At 38.7% G+C, this 21644-nt stretch overlaps 1 protein-coding gene across 2 annotated transcripts; it reads left to right on the top strand.

Moving 5' to 3' along the window:
• Positions 1–20765, top strand: DCUN1D1 (defective in cullin neddylation 1 domain containing 1). Of its 2 annotated transcripts, none has more exons than XM_067301658.1 (7): positions 1–90; positions 8921–9137; positions 10424–10592; positions 11222–11352; positions 15708–15790; positions 16032–16128; positions 17582–20765. In XM_067301658.1, exons 1-7 carry the CDS (start codon positions 88–90, stop codon positions 17659–17661), a joined length of 780 nt encoding a protein of 259 aa, XP_067157759.1. In that variant the 5' UTR covers positions 1–87; the 3' UTR covers positions 17662–20765. The 2 variants fall into 2 exon arrangements, with proteins under 2 accessions (XP_067157759.1, XP_067157760.1); XM_067301659.1 differs by lacking the exon at positions 1–90 and adding an exon at positions 694–726.
• The last annotated feature ends 879 nt before the right edge of the window (positions 20766–21644 follow it).

The raw sequence follows: 21644 nt of genomic DNA, 5'->3' as shown, positions 1-21644 counted from the left end.
GCCGCCGCCGCCGGAGGAAGCCGCCGCCGCCGCCGCCCTCAGTCTCCGCCGGAGCCGGGAGGGGAAGAGGCCCGCAGAGCCCCCACCATGGTGAGCGCCCTCCCGCCGCCGCGCGCCCCGCGCCTCGGGCCCCGCCGGCCGCCGCGCTGTGCCGTGCCGCGCCGCCGGCGCAGGGGCGGCCGCGGCCTAGTGGCGGCGGGGCCGGGTGCGGGAGCGGCGGCGGCAGCAGCGGCGCGGCGGGGCTCGGGGCTCGGGGGAAGGGGCCGGGCCGGGGCCGGCGGGGCGCGATGCCCGCGGCGCCCCCTCCCGTGTGGCGGGGCCGCGGCCGGGGCCGAGGGGGCTGCGGGGGGCCGCGGCCGCCCGCTCTGCTCCGCGCCGCTCCGCGCCGGGGGAGGCGGCGCTGGGGCCTAGGCGAGGGGGCGCCGGGGGCGGCCTGGCCCGGCCGGGCCTGCGGGCGGCCGGGGGCGCTGCCCGGGCCGGGCCGTGGCGGGGCCGTGGCCGGGCCCGGGGCAGCGGCGGCTCGGGGGCACCTCGGAGCCCGGCGCCAACCCGGGGCGGTTTCTGAGTGTGGCCGGCGGCTCGGGGCGCGCTAAGCGCTGCTGCCTCCATCCAGGGAAACCTGGATGCTCTGATCCTCCTGGAACCGGAATTCTCCTGCAGAATCTGTGGGTAACGGCGCTGTGCCTTGCTAGTAAGGTGCTGCTCATGGGAGTGTCGTAAAGGAAGGTTGGTCTAGCCGGTGTTTTCTCCGTAAAAAACCTATCCTGATAGCTGAGGATCTGCTCTCTGGGCTTGCAGATCTACTGCCTTTCTCCCTTCGCCCTCCTAGAGGGAAGCCAGGGTGGCTGGAATAAGACTTGTCATTTTTGTTTGCAAAAGAAGAAAAATAGCTTTAAAAAAGGGAGTCCTGTATTGGTCTCTTGCACACAGTGTCTTATGCACCCAAGTGAGCATGTTTATAATCATACCTTTAGGCCTTCTCTGTGTACAAGAGCTGTACAGCTTTAACTACAGCTCTACACGTAAAGTAAAATAACTTTTCCATGGCAGTGCCTTGTCCTGGCAAGGGTGTAGGAGGACGTCTAAGATTTACTGGTGTAGATACATTGGTACAAGGCTATCTTATACTTACAGTTAAAGTTATGCTGGTAAGCAGGATAGTATATATTAAAAAAAATTAAAATGATGTTTCTAACTGATGGAGTTATTGTGACATAAAAATTTGGTTAGCCAGGCTTTAAATTAGTAGCGTGGGGTTTAGACCTCTAATAAACTTGTCACTCTTGTTACTGATTCAGTTCTTAAATTAATAGTTCAATGTAGATTTTCATTTGACTTTTATGGAAGCTTGGAGCTGAAGTCTGGATTAAGTTCAGGCTGTGTAGATGTTGTACTGTAACTCTGCAGTTTCTGGGGTTGTCTCAAGTAACACCTAGTAATGTTACACAAAATCTTATGAAGACAATTTTTTCTGTAAAATCACCTAGACCTGTCTCACAGTATACCAAATGTAGGTATGCAAAATAAATGCACGGTCGATGTGTTGTGTATCCATATATTTTTGGCTGGCTGTATGTTTAGAAATTCAAACTGAACAATGCTTTAATAAATTGCAATATAGTAGAAACAGTGAGGCATATCATGCTGAAGAATAGCTTTTTGTGACAAACAGCAGAAGCCTGTCCTCTTAGTTGTCTTGGTAGTACCTGAGAGAAGAACTAGAAGATATATTCTGTGGAACAATACCGATAGATTGGTATTTATCAGATTGGAGGGAATATCTGAATACTCTAGTCATGGCTCCAGGCATAGTCGTTAGGCACTGTGCAGACAGATATTTTCCAGGTTTGGCTTGTGGACTCCAACACCCAGGTGAAAGGATGCCATAGACATTGAAGTGGGACTGAATGACAGGCTGTAGCTTTTATAAGTAATAAATACAGGTATGAATTGTTTTTAGTGCCTAGGTATAAGGTTCTGTACTTATACTTGCAGTATGTCAGAATCCTCTATCTAGTTATGGCAAAGGGTGGGGAGACTTGGTCGCAGAGATCTGGAGATCTCCATCCAGAAACGCAAGGTTCGATACCCATTTTTCTGCCCGTCTGCTCTGCCGCCCTGGCTGCTCCTTCCAGTGGCTGCAGCCGGTTCCCGCAGCTGAGGCCTGGCTGCTGCTCGCCCACGCGGCACCGCCGGTCGGAGCACTGCTGGCTCTAACTCGGCCTTGCCGGTGTTCATACTGCCACTGCCTTTGGGACACAGGTTTCCCGGCTTCGACCTGTCTTTGTCCGATCCGTGGGAAGGAGGCCGTCTCAGCAGCCCGTTTGGCTGACTGCTCGCTCTGGCCGTTCAGTTAACTTTAAAAGCTCTCGGGTACGGCACCCTGGCTGCGGTCCACGGCTCGTGGACAGCAGTCCCTCTGCCCGGCCCGCGTTTACGTTTGAGCTGAACACCCGCTGTAGAAGTGGTCTCCCTTCGCCATTACCCGTTGGTGTGCTGCTGCTGCACCGCATGGACCCTGAGGACAAGTGCCGTACCTGCGAATCGAGCCGGAGCTGCTAGCAGCGAGCTGGCCGGTTACTCTGAGGCATCCTCCCCGAGGAGCAGAGCTGCTAGCTTTGCTGTTCTGAATGATTTAATTGATCTAGGACCGTGTGTGATAGTCAAGACAAACACATATTTGTATCTTTATCTGGAGCCAAATGCTAACCTTAGAAGCTTTGTTTACATTATCTATTATATTGTCCACTTTGTGTTCTCTGAAGAATGTTTCTATGTTGATAAATACATAGTTTAGTATAATAAACTTCACATGACAGAAAGCTGAAATTCTCGTAACACTAAATTTTTAAATGACTGGCACTGTCTCCTGTAATGTTATTCTAGTTTATGACATTATTACGTGGTGTTTAACTCAACAAGCAGTTCTGCTAGGCTGCTTCGTATGGTGCTTGTTCGTGTCTGCAGTAGGTTGTTGATACTAAATGTTTGTTTTTGGTTTTCCTCTAGTAAAACTTGTAGATTCTTGGCACTACGCTTAGGACTGGGTAGTTGAGGGTTAGACAAGATGGTGCATGATCTTGTTTCCTCTCCCGGCTTACCTGAGAACCCTTTGAACTTGTACTGTAAAGTCACTTTTAACTAGAGCCATGGAAAAGCTATGCAGGAATATGAAATGCTCTGAGAACAAGGTGTGAAATTTATTATGTAGCTCTTAATATTTTAGCAATGTTTTATGGTGCCAACGCAAATATAATCTATGAAAGCAGCTTCTAATGGCTGAACAGAGCTTCCAGCCTGGACCAAAGTTAAGAATGCTGAACAATTGACAGCTTTATTTTGTGCCTTTTTGGGGGGAGGGAGGTAAAATTGAAGAAGTCCTGCTTTTGATATTTCTTCCACCTGTCAGGTTAACATGAATTGCCTTAAAGCACTATTAGAGCTACTTCATTCTTCTGGGTAGCTCTGTTGCTATCTTCCAAGAAAGACTTACTACCCATATGCAGGTGTTGAAAGGATTTTATCCATTAAAATAATTTTAGAGGATGTAAAAAGCAACTTTGTGTTGCTCATGCTCTTTCTTTGGATGGTATATCTCAATAGGCCTAGTGGATGTTTAAATTTAGTTCTGATCCACTGCAAACAAATGAGTTTCACTTCAGTTTGAAGTAGAAGCTTAAAAATGTCCTTACCATCTTCCTTTACATGTCCTCTTTTCGAAAAACTGCTGTAGAAAATAAAATTTAGTGGAAGGGCATGCTTGTTTATATTGTATTTTCTTTAATTATTTTGTCTTTAACTTGGATTTTACATTTGTTTGTGTAGTGTGCACATATGCCATGGCAATTGGTGGATTAAAATGTAACTTGGTGTATTCGTAGACTTTTGACAGAAATAAGTCATGATCAATTCTTATTTTCTTATCAAACAAGAAATATTCATCATTTTGCCTGTTAAACTTTTGCCATGTATTTATTGCATTGCATTCATGCAAGCAGTAAACCTCACGATTATTTGAGGTGTCTTGTATGTTCACTTGATGGATGTATTCCAACGTGGAATTATTCAGACACTAGAAGGAAAGAATATTCTTCTGACCATTTGTGTGTACATAAGGACTTGGCAAATAGACAGTCATATCTGTAAGGTTATTACGTGCACGAACCCAGCCTGCTGTGTTCAGGAGAAGTTACCGTGCCTTAGAACTGATGTTACTGGATCCTCTGCAAGCACAAGGATGCTTCCCGCAGCCAGATCTCTTGCTAAGGTTTAAATGCAGTTAGTATAAAAGCCTAGACTTTGTGGAGGTTGCTACTATTTTAGAAAAGGCTTTTACCTGTCACATGCGTGAGAACTTAACAGGCTTTTCTTTGAGTCCTGACTGAGACAAAAGCACAGATGTCGTGTTGTTCAGGTGTCAGTCGTTCAGGTTTCAGTTGTTCAAATTCCTTTCGCTAGTGGGGAGACTAACAAGAATTGGATCATCTGTAAGCAGTGGCTGGAAAGGGGCAGGTGAAAAGCAGGCTTCACTATCAAGAAGTAACTGTGTGAATGCCTTTTTGGGGGGGGCCGGAGGGAATTTGGGGCAGGGATTCTCCAGACTGATCATGCACTGCTTGTCTAGCTGGCAGTCGCCTGTAACCCTTGGGCAAAGTCCAAAACCAGCGCGTTGATAGCAATCCTGGGTCCTCCAGCCCAAGCAGTGTGGGACGAAGGACGCTACTGTTTCCCATGGACGTTATCCAGTAGAGTGGGGCCCTCATCTTTAACCATACGGCTATTAGCTATCCAGCAAGTGTTGATGACCAGTGTGCAAAGTTAATCTTTGAATCTGAAGTGACTAAAAATTGAGTGTAGAAGATTACAAGGAAAAACAACTATGTAGTCAGATCCGGCAAATCAGTTCTAGTAGTTTTTATTTCCTAAAGACTGGGGAAGTTTGTCTAAAGTCAGAAAGGAGAGGGAAAAAAAATGTGTACCTTTGACTGAAGTGTTTGGTACTAGTCACTGTCAAAGACAGGTTATTGAATTAGAATTATCAAATTTGGTACTTGGTGTTGGGGGGAGGTAAACTGTCATTTTAAAGCTGATATTCTAGGACCGGAGATTCATTGGCAAGATGTAATTATCGTAGTCTTATGAATCAACATAATGTGGCTTTTTATTTAGTGAGTTACTCTGAGCCTACCTTTAAAGCAAGTTCACCTTCTGTCTCTTATGACGTCCTCATTACAAAAGGTAGCTTGAATGCCACACAAGCTTCATCAAAGACTAGAAGATCTGGATTTTTCCTTTCCCCTTACCCCAAGGATAAGACTTATTAGAAAGTTTGTTTGTTTTCTGTTGTTTTTTATCTGTATATCCAGTAAATAAGATATGTTAGATAAAATTCTGTCTTCCCTTTTTACTAGCATTAAAGTTGAGGTGTTTTAAATGGATTGCACTGCATTAGAGCACGTACAATTGCAGCACAAGATATTTGTTGCCTGATGAATACAGGATTAAAGGTTATAGGGTGCTGTGGCTTCTATATGGCGCATTTAAAACAATAATAGACTGTTAGAGCTCAGCTTCTAGAAATAGCTCTTAAAAGTGCAGAAGGCTTGGAGCCTGTTCCTGCTTGAAGTGTGGCTTCTTAAAGTGATGAAATAAGAGCTATAAAAACTCAGCAATAATTTCATCTCTTGCTGTCCTGTGGTAGGCCTACAAAGAGTTGTCCACTTACTTAGAGTGTGGAGTGTCTTGTCCACACCGGCAAGCTTCTGAGGAAAGGCTCATCAAATAAAAAGGGCTTTGGGCTTTACTAAAAATTAACTCATATTTTACCAGTAAAAAAATGCAGATAGTCCAGAGAAAGATTGTGGCTGAACAGAGCAATTTGTTGCACCTTAGTACATTACAGAACACTATACTGATTATGTACTGTCAGCTGCTTGGCTCTTGCCAAATTCAATGCCCTTTAAAAAAAAGGTTTTATATTGTTGCAATCATTTAGGGAATATCTCATGTGTCTAAATGAAATTTAAGTTTTATCATAAAAGTGACTTAAGCTGCAATTTTTTTGATCTAATAAAGCGTATACTCACTTACATGACAGAATCCACAAAACGCGCTACCTTTTGTGTTTTTCAGCATCTAAGGGCTGAAGCCCTTGTAAACCTGTTCCTTGACTTCTTTATTTGTTTTACGTCATAGCTTTTAGAGTTTGTTCTTGCCAGGGTAGGTTGCATAGGGCAGAACAAAGACTCTTTCTTGGGGGTTTAAAGAATACTGGCTATAAAAAGTGCTGTGCATACTTATGTACATGTATTTAAAAAAAATGGAGCTAATGATTAAAGCCATCGGCTTTGTCCAAAAAAGCTCACGTTGTAAGTGCGACTCTGTCCTATAGTACAGCTGAATCTGTGGTAATGCAGCAGTCTGGTTGCATGGAGTTGGTTTGAGAAAACTAATAACTGAGACACAGAATAAGCCTGGGGATTTTTTCATCTTGGTTTCTAGGATTTCATTCAATGTTTTTTTTTTTTTAAATATATATATGTTTATCATATGTTCATAAAAACTGCAACTAAAAATTCGTTATTCATTTCACATGTTTTTCTCAGCATAAATGAAGTTTAACTTTTCTGAAAGTTTGAGCTCAGTGTTGTAAGGTGCTGAATGTCTTCTGTAAAATGCAGAGCTTGCACAAATCTAATTTCAGTAACTGCAGATGCTCAGTATCTCCAGGAAGATACTTGCCAATTTTCCGCAGTGAGCCTTTGCAGGACCTGCTGGGATGGCTTGACCTTTACCTGGAACCATTCCTGCAAAATCTGAGTTTTGGAAACTTCTGTAGCAAAAGGTCCATTATGAGAAAATTATTCCAGAGACTAAAATAAAAAAGCAACACTTTGAAACTTTAAAAATAGTATATTCTAACTAGTCTGACTATATTTAAACCTGCAGAGTGTGTGCTAAAATTTTAGCTTCAGCAGAGTTTTGTAGATTCCCTTCCTCGCCCCCGAAAAGATACTAAAGTAAAGGGTATTGGCCTGTTTAGTGTATTATGTGAGCATCAGTTTAAGTCAAATTTACTCCCTTGTATTTATAAAATGTGCAGCTCTGAAGCTGGTAACTTAACTACTCTTATGAATAATAGTGTTCACATGCGCTGTCATCAAGCAGCAGAAAACTGATTTTGACTTTTAGGGCAGATTAATTTGTGTTCTGCAGTGTTAGTTCTTTTTCCTAATGATGATGTGATTGGACACTAAGTATCCTTTGGAATGAAGGGTTTCAGCCCATGCTTTTCCTGAACTAATCATTCTTTGGCTAAGAATAGTTCATAATTTTAGAGATTTTTTTTTTTTTTCTTTTCCCTGTCCCCCGGAGAAAGAGCCCTGCAATGATGAGCGCAATACACACATCTAGGAAGAACGCAGGGTAAATTGCAAATGAAATACTTGTGCTGTATACAAAATGCAATCCTGACTTAAAAAGTCAGAACTTTATTTAGTAAGTTGTAACATCAGGAATCTTTTTGCTTTGGATGTACTGGAATGAACTTTAGAACTGGATTGGATTTAGCGCGGGTGCTGTAAGATTGCTTCCTCTGGATTAGCAGGTACAGTTTCGTGTAACTAATATCTTTGAAATACTGGATGTGCTTCCCCTCCTCAAAAATTGGGAATCACTCTATACTGGTAACTTGCTGGCAGCAAGGTCTGGATTACATTTTGCACTTGAAGGGAGGTAGGTGTCTCTTGGTCTGAGCATCAGGCCTAAACTCCAAAGTTCTCACCTTGGCTCTTTAAGTCCTTTCTTTCTTCCTCCCCTCTGCCCCCCCGGCATCTTAGGCAAAATCACCTACCTTTTGTGAGCTTCAGGTCCTGCACCCGTGCGATGGTGGCAGTGCCTCCTCACAGGAACGTCTCATGGATCATGTAGGTGGAGCTGAGCACCTTCCGAGCGAAAATCTCTCAATCAGTCACCGAAGATATTTCGGCGTGTACTTCCCTGAAATGGCCGAGCTGGCCTAATGCCTTGCTGCCGTCAAGAGGGCTGATCCTGCTCCTGGCATGTGGTCTTGCACCTCTTCCTGCACTAACTGGTCTTTCCCTCCGCACTTTCGGGGTAGAGGGAAAACATTTCTGTTAATTCAGTGAGCTGGGACTGAATGAGGCAAGCTGCTGGATTGCCTCAGCCCCTTCGTGTGCCCATTTCTTCAGTTTGCATTGATATTTGCTGCTTATGTTGAAGCAATTAATCTATCAATATTTTGGTATACACAGACTTTAGTTAGGCATCTTGATAGTCCCTTCCCCCCCCCCCCCAGGTGTACCCCTAAAACTTCTTGCATTATGAGAATTTGGGAGGGGGGGAATTGGTTTAAATAGCAAGGTGCCCCAGACAGCTGTATGTGAATTTCCTGTGGCTTTCAGTTACACCTCCAAATATGTGATAAGAATACCCTTTTTTAACTTCCAGGATTGAAGATAAAAATGGGTATTCCTGTTGCACATTTGATTTCTGTGATGATTTAACTCAGTTTTGTTACAATGTAAAGTACCTAGAGTGAAGGCAAGTTTGAAATATATTTCCAGAGTAGGGTGTATACTGTCAAAAGTGGGCTTTGGTGTACATAGTGCTGTTGTATGCACAGTGGTACGAATGTATCTTGTTTACCTATCCAACAGGTTCCTCAATCCCACTGTATCTGGATGCGTAATAAACTGTTTGCATGTCTAATTAAATACAATTTGTATCTTCTGATTTAGCTGATTTTGTAAAGTAAGAGAGCAAGTGTTGGTTTGCCTATCCGTTAGTAGAAAAAAGGTGTAACTGCTGGGGAAAATTATAATAGTTCTATAAGATAGTGATTTTTTTTTTTTCTTCTGCAGTAAAACATTTCTAGTTCAGTGTTGTCTCTTTTTGCTAGAACAAGTTGAAATCGTCACAGAAGGATAAAGTGCGTCAGTTTATGGTCTTCACGCAATCTAGTGAAAAGACAGCGGTGAGTTGTCTATCTCAGAATGACTGGAAGTTAGATGTTGCAACAGACAACTTTTTCCAAAATCCTGAACTTTATATACGAGAGAGTGTAAAAGGATCATTGGACAGAAAGAAGTTAGAACAGCTATATAACAGATACAAAGGTGAGTATAGTGGATTTTAAGCCTTATTTCCTACTTGTGTATATGCTTTGTTACAATCTTTCATTGCAGCTCTGTTTTTGTACTTGGAAATTTTAACTGACTTTTTCAACTTGGTTTTTCCATACCTAATAATACAAGTCAAAATATATTTAAGGCCATGTTTTTGTAAGGATTACGTGCAGTTGCTTTATGTAAACTTAAGTTATGTACATTTTTACAAGATCAAGGTCTGGAACTGGAGTTTTGCGTACAGCGACTAAGTGTAGTGGTTAATGTGGATTGCTGGTGATTCTTCTGGGGGAGACATATTACTCAGGACTCACTCCCTTACAAAGTTAAAAGTCACGTACCAAGGATGGACTCTACCTTATTTTTTATTCACCTTCTGCTTATTTTCAGACGGTTACAAACAGAACAGAAAGTCTTTTATCTATTTTGCTGGCAGTGCTCAACTGATTTTATCCTAGCATGAACATTAAGGTGGATTCAATACAGTAAAACAAATTCAGTGTTTTAGCACTTTAAAAAATCTAAAAATGAGTGCTATGTTTTGTGTTGGTTTTCATGTGTGTGCATAATCCAAATACCATTTTCCTGAAGTCTTTGTTGGCTTGCGTTAGTATATCTTTGTTAGTGCACTTGAAATGTGAGCATCTCACTTCCAGACCAGATGTTGACTCCTTCGTGGAAAGAGGAGGACTGACTGGCTGACTTGGAATTGGTAATCAGGCAATGTAACCTTCCTCTTAGAGGTTACCCTGTCCAATCTCATGCATGCTGGTGATGCCAGAAAATGCATAAAATTAATGTCAATATAGTAGTTTATGGGGAGATTTGCTTGGTTGCATCAGTGCAACTTGTAATGGACCTGTCAATATTGTAGTATTGTTTGTAGTGGTACCCATATCAGCAATCTTACCTAAGATGCCAAGAATTTAGTGTGCTGGTGGGAAAGGAACACTGTTCTCTGTCTAGAATCGGTCAGAGTATCATGTGTATTGTTAGGCAGAAAACAAATGTTTGTGATGTTTTTGTCTCTCAAGGAAAATACCTTAAAAGCTTCATTGTATAGGAGGCTTTATTGCAGTAATTTGCTCAAGTGTTAAAGCTTAACCATTTAAAATACTAATTAATTTTTGTCTTTAAAATACTCACTTTATGGGCTTATCCCAGAAATTACTTCTTGAAAATGTGTGCTTTCCCTTAAAAACTCTTGTTGAAGAAATATTAGCTTTTTTTCAAAAATCTGAGGAGTTTTGCTTGATAATTACTTTTATATTTCAAAGATCCTCAAGATGAAAACAAAATTGGTATAGATGGTATACAGCAGTTCTGTGATGATCTAGCACTTGATCCAGCCAGCATTACTGTACTCATCATTGCATGGAAATTCAGAGCTGCAACACAGTGTGAGTTTTCAAAGCTGGAGTTCATGGATGGAATGACTGAGCTAGGGTAAGTGTGCAATAGGTATTAGACACTGGCAGTGTAATCTAATATCAGAAATAGGAACATGCAGTGAAACAATCCTCTTTGGGGGATTTTAGAATCACATTGTCCTTTCAGAATGTTTTGAGAGTCTTTTCAAACTTTGGAGACTTTTCAGAGTCTAGTATCACTTGTCTACATCTGTAAAAATGCATCTGCTATCTATGTGCTAGATGCTTAGTGACCCAAAAAGGGGATGTGGGTTTGAGTGCTACTTGCCTTAGTTGCATGAGCATTTCAGTTGGCTGCTGTAGAGCTACTTGAGTAGGTAAAGCAAGGATGCTGGTCCACAGTCTAGCATAGCTGAGTTTTCTTTGCCTTAGGGGAAATGTCTGTCTTGCCTTTGTCCCATTTTTCTGAAAATACTGTACATTATAGAATCTGGTCTATGAACTAGTGTATGCAAATGGCAATGTGAAAAAACAACAAAGAAATGAAATTGTTGTATAAATGCAGATTAATTAGGGACTTCCTGAATTTTGCTTTAATAATCCTGCTGTACCGACCACAAAAAGGTTTTAAAAGATTAAAAGTTGTATCTTGTATGTTATGGCAAAATGACTAATACACAAATAAACTTGCTTTTTAAAATGCAGATGTGACAGTATAGAAAAACTAAAGGCCCAGATTCCTAAGATGGAGCAAGAATTAAAAGAGCCAGGAAGATTTAAGGATTTTTATCAGTTTACTTTCAACTTTGCAAAGAATCCGGGGCAGAAAGGTTTAGGTATGTATTCTTACTTGTTAACATTTGTGCATAGGTATGGGAAATGTCTGCTTAAAGCAGTAAGTGAAAGTATTATTATGATCCAATAAGTCTGAAATTCAGATAACCACCCTTGGGATAAAACACGTCTCACTGTTGTGAAAGATAGATGTCAAAGTCAGATATGGTCTCGGTGTCAGATTTTCAAATTCATTGAAATGGCTACATCATTAGAATAGACTGCACAAATTTATGTGGGAGGGTTTATTCTTTCATTAAGCATATGCACAATTCTAAGTAAAGACAATAGATTGTGGTCTTATGTTAAAGGTGTAATTACACCACATAAAACTTGCATCAATGGACAGATTAGTGGAATTTTCACTTTTAGGATGAATTTAAGCTGTAAAACTGGTTAATGTGTAAAAACACTTGTACAAAGTCTCTTGCAAGACCAGAAATGCATGTAAATATCTTTGCAAAGTAGAATTGGAATAGCACAAAGGGATTTCTGTATCCTGGGCTGGATGGCTTTTGTTGTTGTTTCTTTTATAAGGTAAAATGTGCCGACCTATGGCCTTTTTTTCCTCAGGTCAATGAGTGTTTTTTTTCCCCATTGTTTCAGAGCTTTTTTTTGCTGATGTTGTTTCTCATTAGCATAATAGGTGCTAGAATTACTCATTAAAAATAATTTTTGAAAAAAATGTGGTTTTGATGGAAATAGATTAACAAACTGTAAATTAATCTGTCTATTCAAAACAGCAAAAATAGGGGAACAAAATTTCTTTCAAAGAGTAATGTTAACCAGCAAGAATGCATATCCTTTGTTTCATGACAAACCTGTGTAAAGTCAGAAATATAAACAAGTCCTTTTTATACAATGTAGTTGAGATGTTAACCATAACTAGTATTTCATGAGTCTGTAGCTATTAACTTAAATCAACTGTTCTGCTTTTGAGAAGAAATAAAATACTAAACAGCCCGTAAGTTCTTTGTTGGCAGCTTGCAAATTTATTTTGTCTCACTGGTGAAAACACCTCGAACTGGTTGCCGCTCACCAGTTTTGCACTCATGTGCTGTGAAAACACAAGCATTCTGCTTTGCTTTTATTGTGCCTTGTGTATGTGGACCAATTTTTGGCTTAAGATTAATATTGAAAAATAATGAAATAAGCAAAAACTCCATGTCTTAGTTATGAATCTGTGTCATTCTTTAACATCTTTTGTTTTTGTTTGAATCGTGAGCTTCATTGTCTTTGAAGAAGCTAAAAGAGCATTGCTAAACTTTGTTTAAAAATACATGTGCATATACATGTAGCCAGATCCGATTCCTGCAAATAAATGAATGGGCTGATCCTTATTTTGTGTAGAAAGTCTTTTATTCATTTATTTATTTATTTGGAGGGGGGGTAGGCTGTCACATCAAGGAAAATGTGAACAGTAACTGAATTGAGAGAGGCTGGAAGTCAGGCAGTGGAGAGTGTTGGTGTGGAATCAGTTTTGCAATTTGATTACATGTTGTTTCAGGTTACTGTTGTAACATTTAGCATGTATATAGCACTTTTAATCTTTAAATAGCTTTGCACAAGAAGTAATCTTTTTGCAAAAAATCCTGTCATTTGGTAAAAGTGAAATCATAATGATACCATGTCAATATAAATAATCATGTATAGGTTTTAATTAATTTTTCTCAGGGCTTCAGAATAAGCATAACAGAACTGTCCTGTTTAATACTTACCTCTTATTTTCTTCTCTGTATTTCTAAGGTATAAAGATGACTGCTACGTTCTTTTTCTGATTTATTTAGTCCTATATAGAATGAGTCTATTGAGTATCCCAGATGGAATAGACCTCAGTAAAAATGATTTAGCAGGAAAACTGACTCTGACTCTTGCTTTTTTTTGTCATTTATCTTAAAGCTTCTTTGTGCATACTAAGCTCTAACAGTGACAAAGAAAGTATAATTATCTCAGGTCCATGCAGCATATATGTACAGTAAGATTTTAGTCTGGATCTGGAGATGGTATAGAGCTAAGTTTAAAATCTGAATGCTTACTCCCTTTTGTTGTTTCTCACAAAGCCAATAAACACGCAAATCTAGGCATGAATTTATGATAGGGCAGAATAATTCTGGAAACCCTGAAGGCATTTAATTTTGGAGTGTTTAAATAATTGCTTGTAGAAACTTGCAAATTGATTTTCATATATATTGGTCTGTAATCTTCCAAACATTGTTGAGTAGTTCAGGCACAGTTCTGGAAATGCAAATCCTCTGCATAATTCTGTACTACCACATAAGTACTGCACACGTATTAAAAGTTCCTGTGATATTTGCATGTCATTTGAGAATACCTTTTAGCTGCTGCTCATCTCAAACATTGTTCACCTCTCTTTTGCCTCTTGGCACAGCACTCAAAGCAGAGTCAGTTTTGAGACTTTCATATTTGATCCGTACTTTGTTCTGTGTTATCAATTAAGGAGGACTTTCCCAAGCAGTCTTACTTTTTCTTATGAACACCTAAAAATTTATCCTTTCTTTTAAATTTCTTGATTTTTATTAAAAAAAAAATGTTTTAAAATATGTAGTGTCTTCCTAAGCCATCATGTCTTTGTGCTTTATGTGTCTGGTCCCATCTTGAAGGAGTTTGAGGTTGCAGTTTCCTGCAATTTTTTGTTTTAAGGCCTTTGCTTAGCCACAAGAATAACATGGTAATCGTATAGACACGTCAAAATGCGCTTTTTTTTTTGTAGTGTTCATTTAAGGCACTATAAATATGCAGAGATTTGATGACTTTGCATGTTTGGTATATCTACTATTAATGCATCACAAGTAAATTAAACTTAGTTTTCCAGTCTGTTTCCTCAAAGAATTGATCAGCTTAATCTGAAGTTTGTGTCTATTCATTATTAGAAAGACTATTTTTTGCTGAAATCAGAAGCTTATGTTTTATACCTGCATCCTCTGTTAAAGAGAAGTACCAAGCCTTTATATTTTTAACAAGCTGCCATTTTCAGATACAATGATTTGACTGACCAGTTGTGGCTGTTTAATTTGTACCTGCTTCTTGGAGCCTCTAACTTGGACCTTTTATGCAAAATCTTGCACTCTTGAAGCTGGTGGAAAATCCTCCGTGCATTTTATTCCTTATTTGCTCAGGAAGCATTATAATGCCATTACACTGTTAGAGGAAGACTTTTAATTTCAAATGCATCAAACAATTCAGAACCGCCCCCAGCAACCTCTATTTTTTCCCCTACCAATACAGTTTGGGCTTTGTTTTATTTGTTATTGATTTCACCTCGAAGATCCCCATCCCGCTGGCTTTTTAAAGATACATCGGGTTTTTTGGAGGAAGGAAGTTTGTTTTATTTTTGAAAGTGCAATTGATCAGTTGCTTGCGGAAGACGAGATCTGATGGACTGTAGCAAGGTGTAAGATGTTCTGTTAAAAAGGTTCTCGTGGACTCCTGGTAGTAGAGATCACGGCAGGTAGAGAGCTCAGATACCTGTACGGTTTTGTTCTGTTTTTTTTTTTTTTTTATTAACTAACAAGTCACTAGTAGACAATATCTGTGTGCCAGTTTAGCCTTTGGCAAACGCCAGGGTAGTTTTTTTCCTTGCATGCTAGGCTAACCTGTCTTTTTTTCTCCCCCCCTGCCACAACTGCTGCTTCCTAACAGCAGCGCGCGGGACCTGACAGGCAGCAGGTTGTTCTTGTTCCTGACCTGTGGTTTTCGGGTTTCTCGATCGCCCTGAGAAGCTGATGCAAAACAAGCAACAACTTCACAGGAGTCATTCCAAAAAAGGAGGAGGGAGGGCAGGGGGCAGAGTAACCAACCATCTGCTACATAGTAGATAATTAAAGAATTTTTGAGGGAGATCTGATTGAAGATATAAACACGCAAAGCTAAAACCTGTAACGAAGTTGCTCTAAGAATAAAATCGTAAAAGCTAGTTTTATGTGAATCGTGATTTATAAAAAGAAAGAAATGTTTTCAGCAGCTGATGCTGCAAATACTATGAATTTTTCTTTTCAAGTTGATAGCATTGCTAGACATCAGTATTTTCCTGAATTGTACCTAGAGTATCGTTAGATGGCAAAAAGAGTATAGAATATCTTTGTGTAGTTTTAGATATGTTAAATATTAATATGGGCAGTTTTCAGTTCTCTATATTCAACTGGTAGTATCAAGATCTAAAAAGTATTTGTGTAACACTATTTCTCTATGGTTGTCTTTGTAAAAGATCCAAGAGTATATTTTCATTAGATTAACTTCTCACCATTTTGAGTATATGGTTCATCATAGTGTTAGATACCTGTGGAGTTTATATATTTGAAATGTGTATCTCTAATAGTTATATATTTCAATGTTACAGATTTAGAAATGGCCATTGCCTACTGGAATTTAGTACTTAATGGAAGATTTAAATTTCTAGACTTATGGAACAAATTTTTGTTGGTAAGTTTAAATTTTTATATCAACTGGACTGGAGTAATTTCAAAATGTCAAAGATAAATATGTTTACATCCTTGAATAGATGAGACAGATTGTTTTGACACAGATCCCAGATACTACAGTTCGTAGTGTGTACAAGAGAAATATGCTCTGGGATTATGGATATGTCCAAGATAATAATATTGAGTTTGTATAGGTTTTTAAAATGTTTTTTTAAATATAAATTTTCCACCCCTCGACATAGGAGCATCATAAAAGATCAATACCTAAGGACACTTGGAACCTTCTTCTAGACTTTAGTACAATGATAGCAGATGATATGTCTAACTATGATGAAGAAGGTAAACACTTCAATTTTCTTTTATTAACTTGTTACTCTGTGTTTTATGTTGCATTTATCGTTGTGTATCTGCTTTGGCAGAGCTCTCTAATAAATGGTGTAATTAGAATATCAGTGATGATGCAAAGTCCAGCGTTAAAAGAACTACCTTAGTGCATGTTGTTATCATCTGTGTATTGCCTCAGGTTTAAAAAAGAAATGCTGATACTTTCCAAAAGCCCTGTTCTTTTTTTTTTTTCTTCCTTCTTTCTAAACTAAGACACTAACTTCTTTGTGAATCAAACCCAGATATCTGTCCATTAAAAACACAGATTCTCTATCAGTGCAGTTCTTGGCGTCTTCAACAAAGTAATTGGTTCCTGGCCTATGTGTGGTTTGTTTGTTTGTTTTACAGGGGTCCTCTGGTTACTGCATTTCTTAGCTGAGAATATTTTTTAAATTTGATTGTTCTGATTTATGGGAAGATATTGGATATTTAATAATATTGAAGTGAAGTTGGCAGTATACAGGGATTACTAGACATAAGTTATTTTTACAAAAAGTGTTTCTTCTGAACTTTTGTATTGATCTTTCCTCTTCCAGTCCATCTGTAGCCAAGAACAGCTAATTACCTTCAATTGTTGGCAGCAGATCACTTCATCGAGTGGAGGAAACTGTAAACTTCTGGTTCCTCCAAACTGGGGGAAGTGAACTTTTACAACTTTATTTAATAATTACGGACATCCCCTTATCATCAAGCAAATGGGCTGCTGCCCATAATAAGTCAGTGTAGTTTAGAAAGACTAAAGAATTTTTTAAACATTTTTTTTATTATGAATTTTTTTTTAAATATTATTTTAAAACTTCATGTGACCTCTTTGGATATCACTTCCTCAATATGTAAAATATTGGTATGCTTTATAACTGCCTCTTGATAAGGAATATGGAGGAGTAAGTATAGTGTAGTACCAGTCTTCTGTGGCATTGGCTATAGAAGTGCGTTTTGCTGTTTTCGAACGTTGCTATGTGTGCTGATTCCAACAAATGAGCATTGCATTCATATAAAATCATATTCTGAGCTGAAAATGTTGTAGTGTGCTACACTGTGCTGCTGCTTAGAGCACAGGCTTCTTCATGCAATGCTCAAAAGTTTTTAAGCAGCTATTGCCATGCTGGAGACCAAGTTTGAGTTCTGCTTCCACCAACAGGACGGCTTGCTGTTAAAATTCTGTTAGCTTGTATTTTTTGATCAAGAATATGTCAGAAATATTACTAACTGGGTTTAAGGGAAGGAGAAATCTTTAACCTGCTCTTAAATTTCAAGCAACTGCACCAAATGATAATTTTTTGCTCGAAACTTTACCCACTTAAGACAGGATACTAAACTTGTGTAAATCTGAAACTTGTAAGCAAAAATGTTTTGTTGACCTGACTTCTTATGTTCTGGGCTTTTTTTTTTTTTTTTTTCCTTTTAGGGGCATGGCCAGTTCTTATTGATGACTTTGTGGAATTTGCACGCCCTCAAATTGCTGGGACAAAAAGTACGACAGTGTAGCACTAAAGGACCCTTCTAGAGTGTACATAGTCTGTACAAATACATGAAATGGAAAATTGCACAGTCAATTTCTGCTGGCTGGACTGAACTGAAGATCAATCCTCACAATATGGCTGAGGGTTGAGACAAACCTTTAAGGATACATCTTGGACCATATCATATTTCATTCTTCTACTGGTGGTTTGGGCTTTTCTTCTAGTCTGGACCACTCTTGCCCGTTAAAATTCCAACATTGTGGATTTCATCATGGATTTTTTTTCTGTGGACCACCCTAGTTTCATCTCCCATAAGTCTTAGAAGCTTTATAATTATTTTGAGGTTTCTGGTTTCACATAAAGCACAATGCTGGTTATCATCAGACGACTGTTGTATGGCATCTGAATTATACAGATCAACATCAAAACACTTTTTAAAAAAATCCTTAAATATACACTTGGGGCTAGTTGCAAAGACTGTATTGATAGCACTTCCTATAAGAGTGATATATTTAAGTGTACTGGGTCCGATAATTTTTTTTCTTTTCTGGAAAAGTGCAGGTATTGTCTAAGTGAGTTTTGAGTATCTGATAAAAACAATTGCAGAAATAACCAACAAAACCCAAGATTGTTGATATTGGGGTATCCAGGTGCCTATCTGAATGGTTTGATTGTACATCAGCTGACTGTGAAAACAGTTGAAGTACTACACAACTACTGTGCACTTACAGCACCCGCATGTAACGTTATAGTCAGCCTTCAGTGAGCGTCATTGAGACGAGCTGTGTGCGTAATGGTAGAATCTAATATTCTCTAGGTTATTATCTAAGAAATCAGATTTCATTACAGTTTTGAAATGCTTATCTGTCTGTCTAGGAAAGGTTTTTCATTTCTGTGGAAATCTAAAACTTGAATATACTGAATTTGTGTCTTAAATGTTTGCTACACAATACAGTATTTTAAATTCAGACATGGAATTTTTATGGCTGAGGTATGAAGAAACAAATGACCCTGGTATTCAAGAAGGTTATGAGTTTGATATGAATCTAGGTTTTGAAATGATTTTCCTGAGACATAAGTTAAATCTTTATAACATATAGGTACTGCTGTTGTGGATGACACCCATTTTTAATTACTTGTTTTGTTGAGCTTTCCTTAAATTGACATATCACTGTGGTTGCCAAATACAAAAATTAAGAGTAAAGCTTTCCCCAAAAAGCACAGGTCGGAATATAAAGTACTACACTGGCTTTGTTTGCTTAAATTATTTTGTTGATCCACCATTACTTCTCACTGCATATAACTAAATCATTTGTTTTGTTCAAAGCAGGTTTTATCAGATGTGATTCTTCTTTATTTTTAACCTTACAAGAGCTCTTGAAGAGCTGCTTTCATGCTAAACGTGCTCTTTTACTCCTCACTTAGTTACTTGTGAAGAGATTTGTTTTCTTGAGATAAATACTGTTCTGGAAAATACCAAGCTCCACGGAAAAGGAGGAGAGAAAAAAGAAAGACTATAGTTATGAGTAAGGATAGAGGTTTGAGTCCATGCTCTAAATAGTCCCGCGTTAAGGCCAGAATTATTTTTGAAATGAGTGATTGGAACTTGCACTAAAGAGCAGAACACTTTTATGCAGATGCTAGAATTATTTTAGGAAAAAAATTGACTATTCTGCTAAAAATTTTATTTGTATGCCTTGAAGTTGACCGTAAGGTTAGCTCCCCTCGTATCAGTGCCCTTTTAAGAAAATCCAGTTGTGCATTTATTTCAAGAATACAATTCTACAAAAATGTTGCAGACTTACTCCAGCTACTGGAATTGGCTATGCCAAAAATGTGTGTTTTGCTGCTTTCAGTATTTCCTTTCTCAATTTTGTGTAAATATAAACGGGGACTTGAAATTATGGGGGGGGGGAAAAAGCTCTACAAGGTATATATGCGTGCTGTTTTCTGTCTTGAGGGTTTTGGTACAGTTTCCAATCGATTAGTTCGAGTATGCTGTGTTTTGAGATGAGAACTAACTAGCTTTTTATCCCAGTACAGACTTATCCCTCCAAAAGTCTGATATTGGTTAGTGGCATAATGCCGTGGTGTTTTAAAGAATATTCCTTTTGAATGCAAGACCTTTTCAACAAAATAGTGTTGTCATCAGTTTGGTACTATACGCTTATAATTACTGTGTAATTATAAAAAAAAAAAAGACATAAAACTTTGACTAATTATGTTGCAGAAAAGGGTTATTTGTGCTATGATGGCATCTTAAGAGTTTTTCAAAATGAATAACTGAAGTTGAAAGAAACATTGATATAACAGGGTGTTCTAAGGACAAAATGCCTGGTTACAGGGAATATTTTGTATTGAAAAGTGCTCAGATGTGGCCATGTGTTTTTTCCTTTATATATTTGTGTGGGTTTTTTTGTTTTTGTTTTTTTTTTAATGCAGACAGTTGCTTACTTGGATTGCTTTAATTCATAAGTGCTTACGTCCTCAATTCGATGATCTCCCCATAATGGATCAATTTACTTTTGCCAAATGTCAGAAAAAAAGGTGAACACCTGAAGTTTGTAACCTGTTTTTTTTATACATTAAAGATGTACAAAATTAGAAGTGCCCTGATATAAAACACTTAAACTCAAGATTATATTTAGTAAAAAACATCATTTACATATCTCTGTAAGTTCAAATGTAACTTCCTACAATCCCTCTCATTACCATCAGAGGCAATAAAGCTCCAGTGAAATTGCCATGACTAAGTCTTCTCATGCATTGTTTCAGTCTATTGTTTGTAAGCCTTATTTCTAGACCCTCCTTTTAAGGAGGAAGAAAAAAGAAAAAAGCATGGAATATTTATCTCCTGTTTAAAACATGCATTCTATTGGCAAGCCTTTTTTGGGGGGAAAAAAAATCTAAGAACTGATGCAACATCTTGCCTGCCGCTTCTTCTAAATGTTTACAAGTACAGGAACTTACCCAGCTATGCTGCATTGGCATTACCTAGTATGCGATGAAAGATACCACAGGCAGTACGTTTGTGTAAATATGGCTGGTTGAAAACTACCATACATAAGTAAATGACTTTTTTTTTATTGATCAACCTGTTAATAAAGTAACTTATGAATTGCTTCAGAACTGTTTTACAATGAAATCCGTACTGAGAAATCCTTATTTAAGAAAGATATAATTTTTTTAAGAATGGATTTAATAAACTTTTGTCATTCACACTTTATTTTAATCATGTTGCCAGGAGTCTCTGTAGATTTTATTTGAATATAACTTTTTTTTTTTTCCTTAAGCACATGGTGCCATTCAGTCTTCTGAGCTAAGAGCTGACCACACCATTAAATAGCTGATGAAATTATAATAGCGCAGTGTATCAGGAATAGGCTTTTGTGTTGTAATACTGAGCTGAATGTTTTAGCACCAACATGTTAAGGTATCTCCATGAGTCAACACTCAAATAAGAGTTTTTCTCCCTGCAATTCAAACAGACACCTCAAATTCAAGTCTGGATCTTTAAACCAGTACAGAATCAACATCTTTTGGAAAGTTCATTTGAGGACAAGTTGCTGGAATAACTATGCTGTAATGCACTTGCAGATTTGGCCAAGGGTGCAAAGTGGCTTTCAGCCACTCGCTCTCACTAGGCTCTTTTCTACTAGAATAGTCCGCTACTGCCGCATCTTTTTTTCTTTTGCAGGGAGGTGGCTGCAACAAATGTCCCCCGCTGCAATACTTGTTATTTTCTCCCGTTTGAAGGGAGAGCACACCTTTGCATTGCTATGTCCCCGTGTAAGGGATGCTCCCTCTTGCCCCAGAGCATCTTCTGGTTTTTGTCTCGTTTTAGCCAATACTAGACCAGTACTCGACTAGTTCCCTTCAAGGACTCTTTTTTTCTCTTCAAGCCCCTCTGTTATAACTGCTTTCCCTGTTCAGCAAGGCGTAGTAAGTAATACTTATCCTTGAAAACACTGACTGCACTACCAGACAATCAATGATTTAGCACTAACA

The sequence above is a fragment of the Apteryx mantelli genome, chromosome 9, assembly GCF_036417845.1.
Source record: "Apteryx mantelli isolate bAptMan1 chromosome 9, bAptMan1.hap1, whole genome shotgun sequence".
Classification (NCBI taxonomy): domain Eukaryota; kingdom Metazoa; phylum Chordata; class Aves; order Apterygiformes; family Apterygidae; genus Apteryx; species Apteryx mantelli.
Note: the sequence above shows the minus strand (reverse complement) of the source record. Positions and strands in the feature narration are given on the sequence as shown.